Raw genomic sequence first — 19,837 nt, 5'->3', positions numbered from 1 at the left:
ATATTTGTTTTAGGTCCTGTGATTCAGAGATTATTATTGGTTTATGTAGAATGGGAACTAAAACAAATATCCTATAAGTTCAACTTCAACAACAGAACATATCCCCCCCCCCTCCCCATCCACACAAATCCATGACCTCTACTAATGGGGATGGATAGTCATGCACCCAGATTTTTGAGCGAAACCCTTTTCTTTCCCTTTCCAAACTAAGTGTAATACAGTGTGGCAGAGGAAAATTTTTTTTCCTTTCCCTACTCCACCCTTTCTTGACTATTCAACCACACCACCACCACGCTTTTGAAATACGGCAATGGAACGTGCCAGGTTATAAAAGACTGCCTCAACACATCTTCACCTTCCTTTGAAGATGGTATTAATGAAAAGCCTCCATCAGGCTTCAGGACATCATCTCCCTTTATGCCTACAATTACTCCCCATGCAAGGATTTAGGACAAAAGCTGGATTTTTCCTTCACCCTCCTTCCATATAAATTGCAGTTTCAACACCTGAATTACACCTCACCCGGATGCAGCTGTCCCCGAAGAAAACCCCAGGTAAGAGTATTCTTCTGACTCTAAATAAAATATATAATATTCCTAAAATTTCTAAAAATGCTATATAAAAATTTTGGATTTTTCCAAAAATAGCCTATACTACCCCTTTTCAAAAATATCAACAAAGTTTATTTTAAATCCATAATGAGATCGCAGATCCTCTATAAATTATTAGCATTTATCTGATTCTACGAAACTTAGCGGGTATTGACTACTCAAGTTGTCTGTCTAATAAAAGTTGCCTGACAGGTTTAGTCAATATTAAATCAATCTGGCATATATTAATTATATTTCAGGACTTCAAAATATTAACTCTGTGGGAACTTCATCAAAAAAGGATTAATTTGAAATGAAAATAAAATATTACTTGGAACAGTCTTAATTGGTTATTTATAGCTTTGTCATTATGTGTATTTATTGGTTAGGGAAATTGCATTTAGTTTTCAGATTTAAATTAAAATAAGCCACTTACCACCCCTTCCTCCCATCTTTATTAGCAATAATTTGAGTTATGACATTGACATTTATTCAAATTTTGACAAACTGTGACATTTAAATCATGCTTAATCTAAAAGAAAAGTCACATTGTTCATGCCTCTGATAGGCAGTTTTGTTTGTTGCCATTGATATGTTTTTACAGTTTACCTGCAAAAAGAATCTTTCTAGATTGCTTTGTATTTTAGCCTACTTTCATCTAAAGCTCTATTAATTGGTAACCTAATATGCCATCTTGTATTTTGTAATGTGTTATGTGGGTTAGAAATGATACAATTCTATAGAGTAATTTGCACATGGAAGTTTTCCTAAACTTCAAGCTATGTAATCAACTATCCAAGTGATTTTGGTATTTTTGAGGTGTAATGTATAGTGTTCCTTTGCTGAGAGCATTTATACAAGGAGGTTGTAAAATATTTTGTGGATGCAGGGGCAGTGCTGCTGAGTTACCACCTCCAACCATGGTATCTTGGCAAAGAGAAGCATTATTTTTTATTAATGTAGAAATGTCAGCAAATGTATTTGCTGACATTTCTTCACTTCAAACCCAAGACAACCAGGGTGTTCAGAAGCTTTTGTAATAAGTGTGGCATAATAAGATAAATTATGTACCCTCTTATTTGGAATACATTTTAATCAGTACAATCTAATTTATTGTAAAAGTGTTTTTTATTTTCATAAATAAAAAAAATTAGAATATGGGAGGAAAAACAGGAATGGATGGCATCCCTGTGCTAAACAGTGTATTTAGTCCAATTATTATGGCTGTTCTAGAGACACAAGGTATTTTAAAAGTAGTTGGGTGGGGATGGAATAAATTTCAAGAGCTCCCTCAATTTAAAGATTTCCATGATGGTGCATAAAGCAGTTGTCAAATCATCCATAGGACCAGCACAAGTAAAATCTTCTCTTTAATTATAAACAAAAGGAAATTTGTCAACCAGGAATAAGTACTTGTTGTCCCTCTTTAGTAACAAACTGCTCTGTGGCACCCATGTGAGCTCACATGAGTTTATAAGGTAGACTGCAATAATATTGTGATGAATTTGTATTATAAACTTAGTCTTTTTTTTAATAATTATGTTAAAAGAATCTTTTAAGTAATTTTAGAATATGTATGTGCCTACTACTTGTATCCTGTAATTCAATTCAAAACCTGATTCCATGTGCCACAGTTCTTATAAAATGCCGTGCTTCTGGTTTTTTGCTACGTGCACATGATTTTCATTTTATGGACCTTGTAGGCTGATGGTGTTTAGACTGTCACCAGCTGGCTGTAGAATTAGAATATTTTTTTTTAGTTGAAAAAAGGAAAATGCAGCAGACTAATGAAACCAGTTTGGTTTTTTTGGCTGTATTGTTTATCTGGAAGCAAGACCTTAAGTTTCTCAGCCTCTGCCCCATGTAATTGTCTTTATTCTAGAGACATGAGATCACTGGAAAGAAAGTGTAGTTAATGCAGCATACAGAATTAAATTTACAAGTAGTATTAACAAAGAAGCAGCACCTGGATTCATGTTTTTCTGATTTTAATGAAAACTTGGGATGGATTGTCAACTCCTAAAAGAACTAAATGTAAAAATTTCATGAAATCCATCACTTATTTTTCCTATATCAGACTCATTCTCATCTGAAATAAGCAATGTTGATGTGCTATAGAAAAATGTTGGAAAATGCACAACTTCCTGTGTCTTGTGGGTAGTACGTTTTTAGAATCTGTGCTTCTTAAATGAAAAGTATTCCCCTTTCCCATCATGTTTCCTTCCTGTTGCTACCAATAACAACATTGACCAGAATTTAAAAGTAAATTATGAAATCATTAAATTTTTGGAAGATACTGGTATCTTACAAAAATTAATACAGAGTAAGCTGTAAAGTAACAACATTGCATTTTTTTAAAAAAATCCAAATCATTACTTTATATCTTACTCTGTGGTACACTGTTTGGTCAACTTGTTAGTTCATAATGACAATGATCTAAGGAAGTAACATTTTTTGATGAAAAAGTTCTTAACATGCTTTGCTTTTGTGGCTAAGTAAATTTTAATTGTAATTAATGTCCTGATTTTGCTGGTATAGATGATGCAGGGAATTGTGGAGTGCTGTAATGACTAATAAATTTTTCCCTGTAAGTGATGTTAAGCACTTAAGAATTCCAAATAGGTTAACAGCAGTGGATGCTCTTACTTTGCCATTATTGATAAACTCCCATTGTGCTGTCCCTCCCCCAAATCTATTTTTGGGTTGCAGCTTGATTTCAGCATGTTGTGTCAATGAAGTTTTCTTTTACCTTTTTTTATTTTAGGATGACGTATATACACATCTCTACACACTTATAGTGAAACCAGATAATACATATGTGGTAAAAATCGACAATGAAAAGGTTGAAAGTGGTGAACTCGAGAAAGACTGGAAGTTTCTACCCCCAAGAAAAATCAAAGATCCAGAGGCAAAGAAGCCAGAAGATTGGGATGACAGGGCAAAAATTGATGATCCAGATGACAAAAAGCCTGATGTAAGTTTTTATACTTTTCTATATTAGAAGAATAACCATCTTCTACTTCGTTTGTATGTAAAATTTAAGAATTTTGGTCAAGTTACGTTCTTCAGAAGTAGTAGTGGCATGTGATGCAAGAAAGCAAGTGTACAAGCTTATGCAGCATCAGCCAAAAAAAAAAAAAAAAATCGCACCATTCCCTCCAAATGCCTCAGCTCACACTGTTGTCATAACAGTCTCGTTTTCCGATTGCTGCACTGTGCATTCATATATTTTTATCTTAATGGATAAATATCTTTATTGTTAGGTACATACAGGTACCCTACCTTTACAAACGCTTCACAGCACTAAGCCAGGGCTTAACAAGCAGCGGCAGAGATACAATCTTGCTGGAAATATAACAGGATAAGTACAAAGTTTAAATAAGAGTAAAGAAAAATTGCAGTTCCTCCTTAAATTTATTCAACCTATCAACTTCCACAACGACAGATGGAAGTTTGTTCCAGCAATTAACCACCCACTGGCTAAAGGCAAATTTCCACACATCTATACTACATCTGTCTTTTCTTAATTTCAATTTATGCCCCCTTAGGTTTGTAATCTGAACAAATGGAAGGATCCCATCAGAATTCAGTGTGCTCAACTCATTCAAGGCCTTATACACCTCAATCAGATCACCACACAGGTGCCTAGTCTCCAGCCACTGCAATTTGCTGAACTTAAGCTTCTCTTGATAAGAGGATCCTTTCATTCCACTCACATTCTTGTTGCCCTTCTCTGTACATGCTCAAGAAAGTCTACATCCTTCCTAAAATGAGGCCTCCAGACCGGTACGCAGTACTCAAGGCGTAGCCTGACCATTGCCTTATACAGAGGGACAATCGCCTCCTTTTCCCTGCTAGCAAAATTCTATATATCATTGACAAAACCCCATGACCTGCCCTGGCAGCCTGTCTGCATTACTCAGAATACTTCATGTCTGACTACACAATTACTCCCAGGTCTTTCATTTTCTACTACCTTAAGTGTAGTACCACGCAGTTGTACGTTTCTCTGGGGTTACTTCTACCCATATGCACTATTTTGCATTTGTCAAGGTTAAACTTCAGTTGCCACTTAATAGCCCATCTGCTCAAATTATCTAGATCCTGTTGCGGTAGCACACTGCCATTATTGTCATTAACAACCCTGCCAACCTTTGTATCATCTGCAAACTTCAACATTAAGCCTGATATACCTTCATCAATATCATTAATAAATATACAAAACAGTGGACCCAACACTGAACCCTGTGGGACTCCACTAATAACAGTAGTCCACAAAGAGCAGCCCCCATTGATTACCACCCTCTGTCTTCTTCCACTTAACCATCCTTTTATTCATTGTAGCAACTTACCCTTAATACCATTCTGCTCCAATTTGTACAGTAGTCTTCCATGTGCAACAGTGTCAAGCTTTCCTGAAATCCAAGTATATGATATCAAAATTATTTTTTGCATCCAGTTCCTTTGTAACCACATCATAATAACCAATCAAATTTGTCAGACAAGACTTTCCTTTAACAAACCCATGGTGTCTGAATTATTGCTGCAGTCTTGTCTAGATGATCCTGCAATGCATCTTTAACCAGTGACTCCATTATTTTACCCGGAACAGAAGTTAAACTAACTGGTCTGTAATTACTTGTCACCCTTTGATCCCCTTTTGTGAATTGGGGATACATTTGCACATCTCCAGTCTGTGGGAACCTCCCCTGTGTGTCCAAGGATGCTCTCATAATTATGGCTAAGGGATTGGTTAGTTGCTTTGCCGCCTCCTTTAATATAACTGGATAGATCCCATCCACCCCAGGTGCTTTTCTTATGTTTAACTTCAACAATTTCTCCTCCACTTTGCTTTCAGTTATTAGAAAATCATTAAGTATCCTGCTACAATTTGATAACCTTCTGTCATTTTCAAACCTTAATAATTCCTCATGTGTGAATGAAGATGCAAAATGCTCATTCAGGTTGTTTATAAGTAAAGAAATCCTTGCTGTTTTTCTTAGCATATTTTGCCAAGGATTTCTCGTAATCTGCCTTCGCCTGCCTAACCTCCTTTGTGACCTGATTACAGACTACCTTATATCTGCCATAGGCTTCTGAGTCACTTGCATAATTTATATGCATCCCATGCATTTTTCTTCTCTGTTAAGAGTCTCATTAGTTAACCATTTAGGCATAAACCTTGAACAATATTTCTTAATAGGTATGAAACTTTTAGTAGCATCCACGATTAATTCCTTGAATGCTTCCCACTTAGAATTTACTGTTGATAACATCGTCAGTTGATCCCACTGTACAGAATTTAAAAACTTTCTGAGACCACTGTACTCACCTTTACGGAAGCGAAAACCCTTTCCTGTACCCCTGATGGTAATTATATCTTTAAGTAAATCCCACCAGTACACTGATCACTGCTGATAACCAGATCAAGACTATTACTCTCTCTCTGGTTGCCTCTCGAACATGCTGCTGCAGAAAACAATCATCCATTAAATCCACAAAAGCCTTGCTAGTGTGTGAGTGACCAATCCACAGATTCCAGTCAATATGTGGGAACTTAAAATCCCCCATTATAAGACATTATGATTTACTAACCCACTCTATTTCTCTGTACAATTGTTCATTTTACTCATTCGAGTCATTAGGTGTACACACTCCTACTCTTATTTTTGCTTCCGCAGTGCTTATGCCACACCAAACTGACTCAACAGTGCACTGTTCATCTATATCAACTGGGTGCACTTCTTTTGATATATATTTTTTTTAATTAACAGCATAACACCTCCCTTTCTATCCTTTCTTTACACATTGTACTCCCCAAATTCCAGTTTTGCATTCCTTATATCTGTGTGACACCACATCTCTGCTATCCCAACAATATCCACCTTTGTTGTCTAGACCAACACTTCAAATTCATCAAATTTATTTACAATACATCTAGCATTGGTATACATGGTCCTATACCCACCTATTTCACAATGACTGCCATCCATCCCTGAAACCCCCCACACCCCCTTGCTCCAGGTCGCTACTTATTCTAATAGAAGTTGTGCAAGAATCACCTCTGTCTGCAGCTACTGTTAAACTATTAGTCCTAGGGGAACCCCCAAGCTAACAGTTTTCCGACCCACCTAACACTGCCTGGATAGCATCAGCAAATATTCTTGCACCCTTTCTATTTAAGTGTATCCCATCCCTGTAGAAGCAGTCTTTCCTGTTAACAAGTACGGACCAGCCTGAAAATTCTATTGATCTTTGCGCAATCTTTCCATGGCCGAGTTGATCGATAAGGCTCTCATCATATATTCCCTTCTATCGTGCCTGAGCAGAATTGCAGACACTTTCAATTTCAACCATAATTCCCGGCTTTTTTTCAACAGTGACCTGTACTTTTTTAGTAATTCTGCCAGTCTCCTATTCTTAATGTCATTTGTGCCAACGTGTACAACTATATCACCTTTTGTGCCCTTAAAAGATGATATCCACTCTACAACGTCATCAACTTTTGCCCCTGGCAGACATACCCCGGTCCTGTTCCATCTATCCTTTTTACAAAGCATGTTCCCCGTTTTCCTGACAATAGTCATCACCAACAACTACTAGTTCCTGTGGGACCAATGCATTCTGCCTTGGGTGTTGCTGCTGTGTTGCGTGATGACCAAGTGCAAGCTCTGCCGTTGATGTGGACAGCTGATGGCTTGATGGGCCCTCAATTTAGATGCTTCGAGGGCATCCACCCTTTCCTTCAAGCTCTTATATAGGCCTATAACAACGCAGAGTTCTCGCCTGATTTCCTTACATCGTGCACACACAGGAAGACATCCCCCCCATGGCAATATCATGTTCCGTTCCAGAGAGTTCGGCAAACATTTCACAAGTTGCACATTTTTTAGACTGTGATGCATTGGAGAATTGCCACCCTCAGTTCTCCCCTAAGTCACAGAACTCCTGCCACTTTGTGCCTGTTGCTTTGCTGCTCTAGTTTGGGGCATGATATTTTAAATTAATAAAATCAATAAATTAAATTAATTAAATGTCAACACTATGCTATCTAATAGAAACAGTGAAGCGTATTACGCTATATAATTATACGTTAGAGCTACCTAGTTACTTCAATTAAAAATTTGAATTCCCTACCACTATATACAAAAACAATGGCTGCAAGATTCGAACGAAATAATGGTTTTATGTATATTAAGTAGTAATCCATAAAACTTTGTCAAAATAAAAATAACCAGCGTAACTATAAGACTACATATTAAGTACAATATAAAATGACAATTATGTAAATAAAAAGGCAAACACTTATCACTTTTTCGGAGCCTGTAACTCACAGCTAATTTTTAAAGAGAGTCAGTGCCCTCTGTTATGTTCCTAGTGCTAACCTGTAGGATTTCTGTTTATGGCCAATATATGTGCTATATTGGTTATGGTCTGTAGATATGTGCAATAAGAAATCCACACATTAACAACATTCCCAATATCTTTTTCAACAGTAACATGTTGTTTTTACAAAATTGGCAATTTACTGTGAACAAATAAAAGATCAGGTGTTGATTTGCTGACAAACCTCTGATTAAAGCAAACCAAAACTATGACCAGAAATTGTGTGCCAAGCACACAGAGTGCATATACAGCGAATTTTCAAGAATCTTTATTTTAAAATGTTTGAAGTGGGTGGTTGAATTTGAAGCTTATTTTATAAAAAAAAAAAATTAGCTAGGTAACAAAAACAGTATTTATTGAGAATAAATACCTTGAACACTGGCAAACATTTTTTTTTTTTCAAATAGACAATTTTGTTATTGTATCACACTTATTTTCTGAATAGTGCATTTGGATGATTCACTCATATCGAAGTAAAGCTTAATACTTAATTTAAAGTTTTTGAAAACTACCGTGGTAGCTTTGTATCTATACTTCATATTTTTGTAGCCAGCAGACTTTGAATTGCAATAAGAAAGACTGCTAGTTACAGAGTCCATAATTTACTAAATTTCTTTCTAAAGCCATATATAGGTTGTTTTAAGGATGTGTTACTTAAAATTTTAACACTTTATTGATTGGATCTGATCATCATACAGTCACCTTGACGACAAAACTGTGCTAAAATTACTTTCTGAGCTGACTGTAATCTTTATTAATGTGTGACGTGCATTAAGTGATTGTGCCCATATACTGCCAAAAACAATTAGAATGACATCTGAAATCCATTGTGTAAATGGAAATTTAAGAAACAACTTCTTGAGATGCCAATTATCGTCGTCATCATTTGAAATACTGAAATGGGTGGACTTAACCTGTACCAATGTGTTTATTATTAGACTAATGAGATGGTGATTCTTAATAAATCCAAAATGGACTGAGATTTCTGTTAATGGCTTTATTGTAATTTGGCAGATTGAGTTCTAGGTTATTTTATTTATTTATTTTTATTATTGATTTTTAGATTGTATATGAACATGGCTATAATTACAATATATAAACAGTCTTGGTTACCTTTCTGTCAAAGTTGTGATACCATCATTTATCAACCTCTGAAACTTATGATGTATTTTGTTTGTCTCATTGGTTGTATAAAAACATTATGGGAATCCTGTTGTCTCAACTTGTGTAATCGAGACCCGCTAATATTAGCGCGTCTCGATTACACAATTTGTCTGTCCAACAGATCATATGTGGTACTGAAATAGGTTGGTGTTATTCAAAGAATATTCACTGGGAAATTTTAATGACTACTTTGAAGATTTCACTTAAAGGACATACAGATACAAGATGGTCATTGAAAGAAAGAGCTAAATTTCTTTTGTGTATGTTGAATAAAATAAACCCATCCTTTTACTTTTTAATAATTGCAGTTTCAAAAGTAAAAAAGAAAAGTTTGTTACCTGCTACTAAATCCTGAAATAACAGATACATTCTTTAGTAATGAAGGTTCAGGAATGGTTTTTGTAAGAACTATTTGGGCTTATTTAAACATCTTGGAAATAAGAGCTCTCTCTCAATATGAGAATCGGTTTCCTGTTGCTGAAGATAAACTAACACATTTAGTTTCTGGAAGTTTGTTTTTATGTATACAGTTGTGCCACCATATCAGCTGATTCAGTTACCATGTGCTTAACCAAGTGGAAAAAATAAAAACATATGGAAAATTCCAGAAAACAAACAGTTCATAAGTTTCAAACCACCTGCCAAGCGGGTGCCTCCGTAGCCAGGTGGGCAGGAGCAGCAGTGCGTAGCACACGCTTCTTGATTAGACCGGGGTTCGAGCCCGTGCCCACCAAATACTGAGGATGCGGAAAGGTCAGAGAATGACCACCGCATATCTCCGGAGCAATATGGCCTTAGTTGCTAATGCTCCTAAAAACCAGATAACAAGATAACAAACCTGCCAAGCGAGTACCGGCTCTAACATGGTGAAGTCTGCCAGTACATGACTCATCTCCCTTTGTCCCCCATACCCGTGCTACCATGCAAAATTTTCCCCGATCTGCCTCTAGTGTTCTTGCTGATCACATTATTGCAGTGTCTGTTTAAGAAAGTCCTTTCCTGTAATAATGGCCTGAAAGCACAAGAGTAGTAGTGCTTCTAAGCCTAAGAGAAGCCGTGAGGTGCTTCCCATTAGTGAAAAGGTAAAAATTCTAGATATGATTGAAAAAGAATGGAAATCGTATGTGGAGATTGCCATGTTGTATGGTAAGAACGAATCATCGATTTGTGAAGTGATAAAGCATAAAGACAAAATTCATGCTAGGTTTTCTGTTGCACCTCAAACTGCAAAAGTAACTGCTACAGTGCACGATACGGTGTTAGTGAGGGTGGAAAAGCATTAAATTTTTGGGTGGAAGATATGAACAGAAAAGGATGCCCATTGTGGCTGTGTTATGGCAAAAGGCCTTGGTCCCATATGAGGACTTTCGGGAAAAAAGACGAGATGGAAGAGGAAACCAAGCCATTTACAGCAAGCAGGGGATGGTTACATAGATTCAGAAATGCAGAGTTAAAAAAAATTATACAGTAGGGAGGCTACCATCCTAAACAAGTTTTTTTTAATTGTAATGAAACAGAACTGTTTTGGAAAAAGATGCCCAACAGAACCCATATCCACAAAACAGGCACCAGGTTTTAGAGCATGGAAGGACCAGTTGACGTTGGTCACGTGGCAACACGGCCGGGTATGTGATAAAGCCTGGTGTTGTTTATCAAGCAAATCCTTGTGCTCTCAAACACGATTATTTGCCAGTCTTCTTGCAACCTCAAGGCATGGGTCACGGCAGGTTTATTCACTGAATGGGTCCACAAATGCTTCATCCCCAAAGTGAGGAAATATTTGGAGAAGGGTTGCTTTTCAAGGTTTTATTAATAATAGACAATGCACCTGGCCATCCTCAGTTGATCACCATCGAAGATTTTGACACCTAACATGACCACACTGCTTCAGCCACTTGACCAGGGTATCATTAGGTGTGTCAAGGCTGCACCCACAAGTGTTCGAGATGATTCGAGCAGCGATTGGTGCTGACCCTGACATTGAAATCATGGACTGCTGAAATCATTCACCATTGCTGATGCAATAACATTCATCAAAGGTGCAATGGATGAATTGAAACCATAACTGATGCTGCCAACTCTGACCAGTTATAACTTTTTATGAAATAAAATTACAAATAAGTAAAATCGACTGTAAAGTATAAATTAAAATTGTTAAATCCATACTACTATAAAACTGAATATAATTACACTTAACTTAAAATAAATAAGTAGGTAGTTTCTGGTTTTTTAGTAAAACCAGAAACGGCTAATACATACTGGAAGAATTTGTGGAGTGGGTGAAGTAGTCCATGATTTCAAAGGCTTCCCAGGAATCAATGGAGAGGTAAACAAGATCATCCAAACAGCAAAAGAAGTTGGTGGTGATGGATTGGTCGATATGATAGCTGAAGAAATGGTAGACCATATTGAAGAACATTGAGGTTTGATGAATGAGGAATTGGAAGACCTTGTTTTGTCGTATACAGAGGAAGAAGAAACTGAAGCTGAAAGAGCAAAGTGGACACTTGAAAAATTTGGTGGTGTTATTATCTATTATCTTCTTTAAATTTTGTAATGGCACAAAACTTAAAGGAGAAGATAATAGATTACAATCCTATGATGGAACGCAGCATTAAAGTTACCCGTTTGGAAGCAATGGAACCTCTACCATGTGTGATGAATTAAAAAGACAAAAACTCCCTATCAGTGTTCTTAAAAGTGGGGGAAAAAAGGTGTCCGCTATCAATGATCCACAGCCGTCAACATCGTCTACTCCTGATGTCATCTTCGTCTCACCCAGCTTTGTAAGATGATTCTTCTGGCGTATTGTCAGGTCAGTAGCCTAGAAGAACATCACAATGCCTACACCATCACCCCACTTCATCTCATCATTGTAGGCATTGTACAGTATCATTGCAGCAACAGTTTTATTTGTTAGATATTTTCCAGCAAATATAACCCTTTTCCTTAGATGAGATGTACAGTACATGATACAATAGTACTGTACAGGTATGTTTTTCTATTGTGCCTTGCTTGTCCTTTGAGGTGTATAGAAAGTATAATTTTCATTGCCCTACAATACTCTTGAGGATTAGGCTGAAACGTCAGAATCCCGTTATATATGGGGTCAGCAGGCATTCGATTATATCCATGGTAGGTCTTGGAACGTAACCCCCGCGGATCTTTCTGTATTAGTTTGAAAATGAGCTGAATTTTTATTCTAAGCTAAGAGCATTAAAATTCTATTTCTTTATAGGACTGGGATCAGCCAGAGTACATTCCTGACCCTGATGCTGTTAAACCTGAAGACTGGGATGATGAAATGGATGGAGAATGGGAACCACCAATGATTAACAATCCAGCTTACAAGGGGGAATGGAAGCCAAGGCAGATTGATAATCCCAGTTATAAAGGACCATGGATTCACCCAGAAATAGAAAACCCTGATTACGAATCAGACTCTTATTTATATAGATACAAAGAAATATGTGGTATTGGTTTTGATCTTTGGCAGGTACAGATATTTTTGTTAATTGTTCATTTATATATCAATCACTTCCATATTTTTTTGTTTCCATATTTTGAGCAACTTTTCCTTATAATTTCAGGTCAAATCAGGTACGATTTTTGATAACGTTCTAATCACTGACGATGAAGAATATGCACGTAAACATGGGGAAGAGACTTGGGGGGCTACAAAGGTAAGTTATGTGACTGGACTTAAGAATTTGTCTATCAACAATATTTTGTCTAACTAGGTGATTTATACATTTATAATGCATTTGAGCATCTTAATTACACTGTAAACAACTCTTCATAAATTGCTATATCTTCACATGCATGCATGTGTATAGTCATGCTTGCAAGCATGACTTTCCTGTGTACTGGTTTTTTACTGAGTGAGTGTAATACAACCACCTGTCCTGCTCCTTCATAGTAATCTGCACACTATGGCCTTCTGTGGTGAAAAAGAAATCAGGCAAAATGCTTTTTCAGCTGTTGGGCTGCAAAGATAACCAAGATTTGCTGTCAAAAGTAAGATGGGCAGGAGGTAGCTAAATGCACATCTTTATACAGGGTGTCTCAAAAATATTGGTACAAACATTTTGGGGAGGTAGCAATGTGAATCGCATAGGAACCCATAACCGGGAAAGTAGTAGTTACAGAGGCACAAGAAGCAGAAATGACACAAGACAGTAATTAGTGGCAAACATTTATTTAACATAATATTAACAATGGAGAAAGGGATGGATGTATTTCATGATGTTACAACAGATGTGCCTGTTAGTCTCCTATACAGACTACAGCCAGCTAATACATGCTAAATGACTGTCCCAATAGCAACAATCTTGGCATGAGCAAGTCACAAACAAGCTCTATCAGATAAAGCCTGTAATCCGACATTGGCAGTCTAGTCTGTGCAGGAATCGCAGAGAGTAAGTTGTTTTAGCTTGTCTCCGCATAGGACACAGTCATCATTTAAGTATACGTGATTTTTATTTTACTGCTTTTAGTCATCTGGCTGAGCCTTTATACACTCAGTCAGCTTTTATCTGACAATGTGTCTGCTGTTTTTAGCTATTTAAAATCAGTAAACCTTTTTACTCTTATTTAAAATTTACCTTTTACTGTTATTTCTTTGTTGATATATTTTTTACTTTTATGTGTTATATCTCGACATGGTGGCCTAACTAATTACGTCACTGAATGTTTAACTTTTTATATATGACCTGGATTTGGTGCATTGTAGCCTTAGTTGTTGCTAATGCGCCAATAAAATACAAATCAAATACAACAGATGCTTGAAGGTTCCACCATGAGACGCGATGCATGCGTGACACCCACGCAGCATAAATTAGCGCAGATGAGTCTCGCCACGAGATCCATTTCAGTCTCCACAGGAGATTCACACACGATAGATTTAAGGGGCTCCCACGGAAATAAATCAAGACTCGATAAATCAGGTGAGCGTGGGGCCAGGCAATGGGTCCACCACAGCCAATCCATCGATGCCCAAAACACCTATTCAGAATGGTCACGAACACACGTTCCATAATAGGCAGGTGCCCCGTCATGTTGAAACCAAATGTTGCATCTCACATTTGCTGGAACATCGTCAGGTAACCCTGGTAGAACTTGTTCAAGAAAAATCTGATATTTAGCAGAGTTCATGCGGGATGGTAACAGGTATGGGCCGGCTAAGCAGGCACTGACCATATCTGCCCACACATTTATTGCAAAGTGATGTTGTGCCGCATGTGGGGGGCACACTGGTGGGTTGTCGTGAGCCCACACATGAGCATTGTGCTGATTTGAATAAGCCTTCCCAAGTGAAATAAGTCTCATCCGTGAACAAAACATAGGCTGGAAAATTCACGTCTTGAACACTTTCTTGGAGAAACCACTGTGCAAAAGCCACACGTGCAGGATGATCTTGGGGGAGCAGTAATTGAACCCTTTAGAGATGAAAGGGGTGTAAGGAAACGTCGTGCCAGACACGCTGTGCACTGCAACAAGACACTTCTAAGGCAGAGGCAACGGTACGTATGCTGGTAGTAGGATTATTCTGGGGGGCATTCAACACACTTTCTTCCATGGCAGGAGTTCACGTCGAAAGTGGTCTGCCCGCACTACTCCAATTACCTCTAAATGACCCAAAATCGCACAAACGGTGGTCTGGTACATGTCTGTCTGGGAAGTGTTCTCCATAAATTCGTTGAGCGGCTCGTCCATTGCCCTCTGCTAATCCATACACTAGGTGCATGTCTGTCCGCTCACAGTTCATATATCGATGCATGCTCTTCGTGCGGCGACTACTGCTTGAATGAGTAACCAAAAATTTTCCCTTTTGCTAACTGATGAACAGCGCTGTGTACCGACTTACGGTGACGTTTCCGGTTATGGGTTCCTGTGCAATTCACATTCCTTTAGATGTTACCTACCTCCCCTAAACGTTTGTGTACCAATATTTTTGAGACACTCTGTATATATAATTGGCTCTATATGTAACAAAATTGATCATTCACTTGAAAAAATTCATTAAACCTAAATTTTTTTATAAAAAATTGACCATTTCAACAATGAAAAATACTGTAATTAAACATTCAGATTGGAAATAAGTAGGAATGAATAAACTTTATAATTTCTAACATTTTAAAACAATTTATTTATTAATACATACACGATGTGCACAGTATTAGTACACTTATGTCGTAAAACATTTAGTTGTGTTTTGTTGTACACTGGCTTTTACTGTACATCATTCATAAAAATGTTCACTTTGTTTAAACACTCAAACGTATTTTCTTCACACTGAAGGCCCCCAAGGCCTTGGCACAATGTTTCATGTTTGAGAGGTTTAATATTGCTCTCATTTTCATTGAACTCTATATTGATATTGTCACTAGTTCTTTAAATATGCTCCAAAGTGGAGTCAGCTACTGTAGCATCATCGATTCCTAAATATTCGTCAAGAACAATTTCTTCACTGATCACACCTCTCGCTCGAAGTTGTTGGCATTATTGCTCAATATCTTGTTCATTCTTTTTAATCACTGTTAATTGGCATTTTTGCAAAACAACTCCTAGTTGTTTTTGTCACATCTTGACTCCACACTTTCGCACAACTCTGAGATGTGCATCCACAAATCTATAGGTTGGTTGGTTTCTATTCTCGAAATACACTACCAAATGCACAGTTGTGTGCACATTTGGTAGTGTATTTTCAAATACTTGACCCATTGGGTCAAGGATTTGAAAGAAGGGGAAAGAAGACAATCTTTACCCTTGTAAATATCAAAATTACTGAGTGAAGGTGAGCAGGGCAGTTGTCAACAATCGCGTGTTTTTTTTTTTTCCTTTCCCCGTCATCTTTCAAATTTTAAAATCCACTGCAAAAATTTCACTTGTCATTGAAGGGTTTTTTGTTGTAGTTGTAGTCAAACTCTACTGACTTTACTCCTTTAAAACACTGGATTTGTTTACTTTTGGCCATTACCAAATGCTTCAGTTTTTCATTACCAGCCATATTTACATCAACTAAGACTAATTTTCTTCTTTACTATTTTTACTGCCTAAACATTTATCACCTTAAAGTCAGTGTCTTGTTCGGCAAACATTTAAAAAAGACCTGTTTCATCAGTGTTAAATGTCTTTGCACCATAACTTTTTTTTCAAAACTGTTTCTTTCCAATGGGTACAGTCTTCTTCAATTTCAACTCCACCATTCACTGGGAATAACTTTTTCAAGTAAGCCATGGTGTGTTTTAAATTTGTCCAGCCAATCAAAACTCTTGGTATGTTTTAGGCCCCAGAAAAGATGCATACTCCATAGCCTTTTCGTGCCCTCGTAGATAGCAGAGTTTTTGTAGAATCGCTGTCTCCCCACGCCAGTTGGAAAAGACCTGAGTTAGTCCTGTCTGTGACAGTGGGAATTTTTATCGGTCTTTTTCACAAAGTGGCTGAGTTAGTCAGTCTCTGTTGAGGGTAGCATGGTTTACCCCCAGCAAAACAGGAAATTGACTGCAGAACACATTCAATTTACAGGCAGTATATACAGAGCAATATGGCCTTAGTTGCCGATGCTCCTAAAACCCTGATACAAAAAAAAGCTTTTTCTTTTATTAATGGTCCAAATGGTGGCATGTTTTTGTCTTGAATCAACTTTGTCTACATCTTCATACATGCATAATTTTGCACGTTTCCAACTGGGTCGTGTTTCCTCAAGCGGTTGGAGAATCGAAACACCCATGAATCAGATGACAACAGGGTTTGACAGTAGAGGAACCAGTAACAGGAAGTGATCACAGAGTTCTACGGTGGATGATGATGAGAGAGGTAGCAGAAGTAAAAGGCAAAGGAATGTTTTAATTTCAGAAAAGGAAATTACGATGCCTTAAGGTACTACATGGCCTCTAACTGGGTAGATATCGTGCAGAAAATGAATACATTTGAACTGTGGTACGCTTTTAAAACATTAATCACAGATGCCTTGAATGTGTATATACCATAAAAAAAATACTCCAGAGGAGGGTTCCAAGTTGGATGAATAGTGAAGTTGCCACATTACTTGAGCAGAAAAAGGTTACAGAGCAATAAAAAGTACTGAAGCCTATAACAGCTACAAGGTGATGTGTAATAGAGCCACAGAAAAGGTTTGACAGGCAAAGGCAGTTTATGAGAAATCACAAGCAAAGAGGGGGGTAAAGAATTCTTCACATATATAAATGCCAAGAAGAGCAGGACAAACCAGATCGGACCTTTATGTAAGGGAAAGAGGATAGTATTAAATACACCAGCTGCCGTTGAACTGAACAGTTATTTTGCATCGATATTTACAAATGAAAAACCTTTTGTGGCAATGGGAAATTGTGGGAGCGAAGTTAAAAAAATGTAATTAACGATATTGAAATTTTGCAAGATTATTTAATGAAAAAACTTTCGAGCCTAGAGACCAGTAAGGCTCCTGGAGCTGATGGAATATACCCTATAATCTTAAGGGAGGCAGCAAGCGAGTGCATTGAACCATTGAGGCTAATTATGCAAGCATCACTAGACTCTGGGGAGATTCCCTTGGATTAGAAAAGTGCAAATGTATCTCCCATACATAAGGGTGTCTCTAAAAGTGAAGTTGGAAATTATCGACCTGTCAGTCTGACTTCAGTAGTGGGGAAAATCATGGAGGCAATGATCAAGGGTGGAATTCAGGATCATTTGGATTGAATTGAAATTCTCAAGGATACTCAGCATGGTTTTGTAAAGGGAAAATCATGTTTTAACAAATTTGGTTCGCTATTTCAAAAGGGTCACTCACGAGCTGGATTTAGGGAATAATTTCGACATTGTTTATTTAGATCTCAGCAAAGCTTTTGACTCAGTCCCACAAGAGCGGTTGCTTTATAAGTTGGAATCACTGGGAAAATCCTTAGAAGGATGGCTTCAGGGCAGGAGGCAGAGGGTTGTGATAAATGGCTATTCCTCAGATTGGGTTGATGTAAGAAGTGGGGTTCCCCAAAGGATCAGTATTAGGACCACTGTTGTTTTTAATTTTCATAAACGACATTGATGAAGGGATAGAGGGTGTGATGTCTAAATTTGCAGATGTTAAAATTGGTAGAGTAGTTAATGATCACTGTCAAGCTGAGCTTCTTCAGTGAGACCTAGATAGACTTCAGGAATGGTCAGAAAAATGGCAGCTATGCTTTAATCCAAGAAAGTGTAAAGTATTACACCTGGGAAACAGTAATCCCAAAATAACTTATTCACTTGGTGGAGTTCAACTAAACCCAGTACTGGAGGAAAGGGACTTGGGTGTTACAATACGGTCAGACATGAAATTCTCTGAGCATCGTAAACAGGTTGCAAGGAAGGTGTCCTATCGATGATCTATCAAACTTTTGCAATTAGAGATAGTGACATGATAATCCCATTATATAAGGCTTATGTTAGACCACACTTGGAATACTGTGTTCAAGTATGGAGACTGCACCTAAAGAAAGACATAGAGCTTCTTGAAAGGGTGCAAAGATGGGTAACTCGCCTTGTGAGATCGGCAAAAGGGCGTCCTCATGAAGGACTTCGAATATGTGAGTTGCAGAGTTTGGAAACTAGACACCTTAGAGGAGATTTGATTGAGGTGTTTAAGGATCTAAGAGGCATCAGTAAAATGAATGAGGACGAAATTTTCAAGATTATAAATGATGCTAGAACTAGGGGACATAAATTCAAGTTACGGGGGGAAATGTTTAGATTGGACTGCAGGAAGTTTTATTTTAGCCAGCGAGTTATAAATTACTGGAATAAGTTGCCTTCGTGGGTGGTAGAGGCCGACAGTTTGGGGAAATTCAAAGGCCATCTGGATAGTACCTTTGGGTAAGGGAAGCGCATAGGATGATAGGTTTAATTTCCTTTTTTCTATTAATTATTATTATTTATTTTTTTGTTTTTATCATTGTTTTGTTCAGATATTTATTTTTTTTATTGGCTGGTGCAGCATAAGCCATAGGCTTTCTTGCACCATGCGGCCATTACTAACACTATTTTTCAGAATGGTTGACACACTACTGGCAGGGATGTCAAATTTTTAAAGAGATTTCTTTTTTTTTTTAATGCCCCAATCTACACTATTTAGCACTTCCACTTTTTTCACTACACTCAGGATTTCCTCCTGCACAGCAGCTAAAACAAAAACTGATTTAGTGACCACTTGTACCTACTGTGTAAACAGACAGGTGAAAGTGTGGATGACATTTCTGCAAAACAATAAATTAATTTCTTGGATGAAGGAAAATTGCCCTCTTAATTCTCTAATAGGGTGCCTACAGTAGAAAATAGGCTGACTGGAGCTAATGTCCACACTGGGAATATTCTTAATCTTTGCCAGTGGCTGTGGACACATAGCAGTTGACTGGTGTGAGTTCTTGGTACAGTAGAGGTGGTTGTATGTTTTATAGGCACAACTAAATTGTGGAATGTTTTAGGTCTTAATTCTTAATCCTTTTAGATTGTTTTCTACAGCATGTTTTCTATTTCCTATAAAGGCCAGAGGTGCGAACATCAAGTACCCAGGTCTCTTGAAATCAGTTTATGTGCAAAATTTTTTTTGTTTTTATACAGACACTATTTTCAACGTAATAACCAAGAGAGGTCTGACTGTGTGTGTTTAGACTCTTCTGTAATAATATAAGGTAAGTGGGAAAATGTTTGAATGGAAAAGT

At 37.4% G+C, this 19,837-nt stretch overlaps 1 protein-coding gene across 1 annotated transcript in view; it reads left to right on the top strand.

Annotated features, from left to right (window-relative positions):
- The window catches only part of Calr (calreticulin), an 81,270-nt gene that overhangs the window by 49,870 nt on the left and 11,563 nt on the right, over positions 1–19,837 (top strand). The window contains exons 5-7 of the mRNA XM_090386492.1: positions 3,355–3,564; positions 12,379–12,636; positions 12,731–12,823. Of these exons, the coding sequence (XP_090242618.1) occupies positions 3,355–3,564; positions 12,379–12,636; positions 12,731–12,823 (561 nt within the window). The remainder of the gene's footprint in view (positions 1–3,354; positions 3,565–12,378; positions 12,637–12,730; positions 12,824–19,837) is intronic.

This window comes from Mastigoproctus giganteus, chromosome 12 (assembly GCF_048544385.1).
Source record: "Mastigoproctus giganteus isolate SK-2022 chromosome 12, ASM4854438v1, whole genome shotgun sequence".
In the NCBI taxonomy this organism is placed as follows: Eukaryota; Metazoa; Arthropoda; class Arachnida; order Uropygi; family Thelyphonidae; genus Mastigoproctus; species Mastigoproctus giganteus.
Note: the sequence above shows the minus strand (reverse complement) of the source record. Positions and strands in the feature narration are given on the sequence as shown.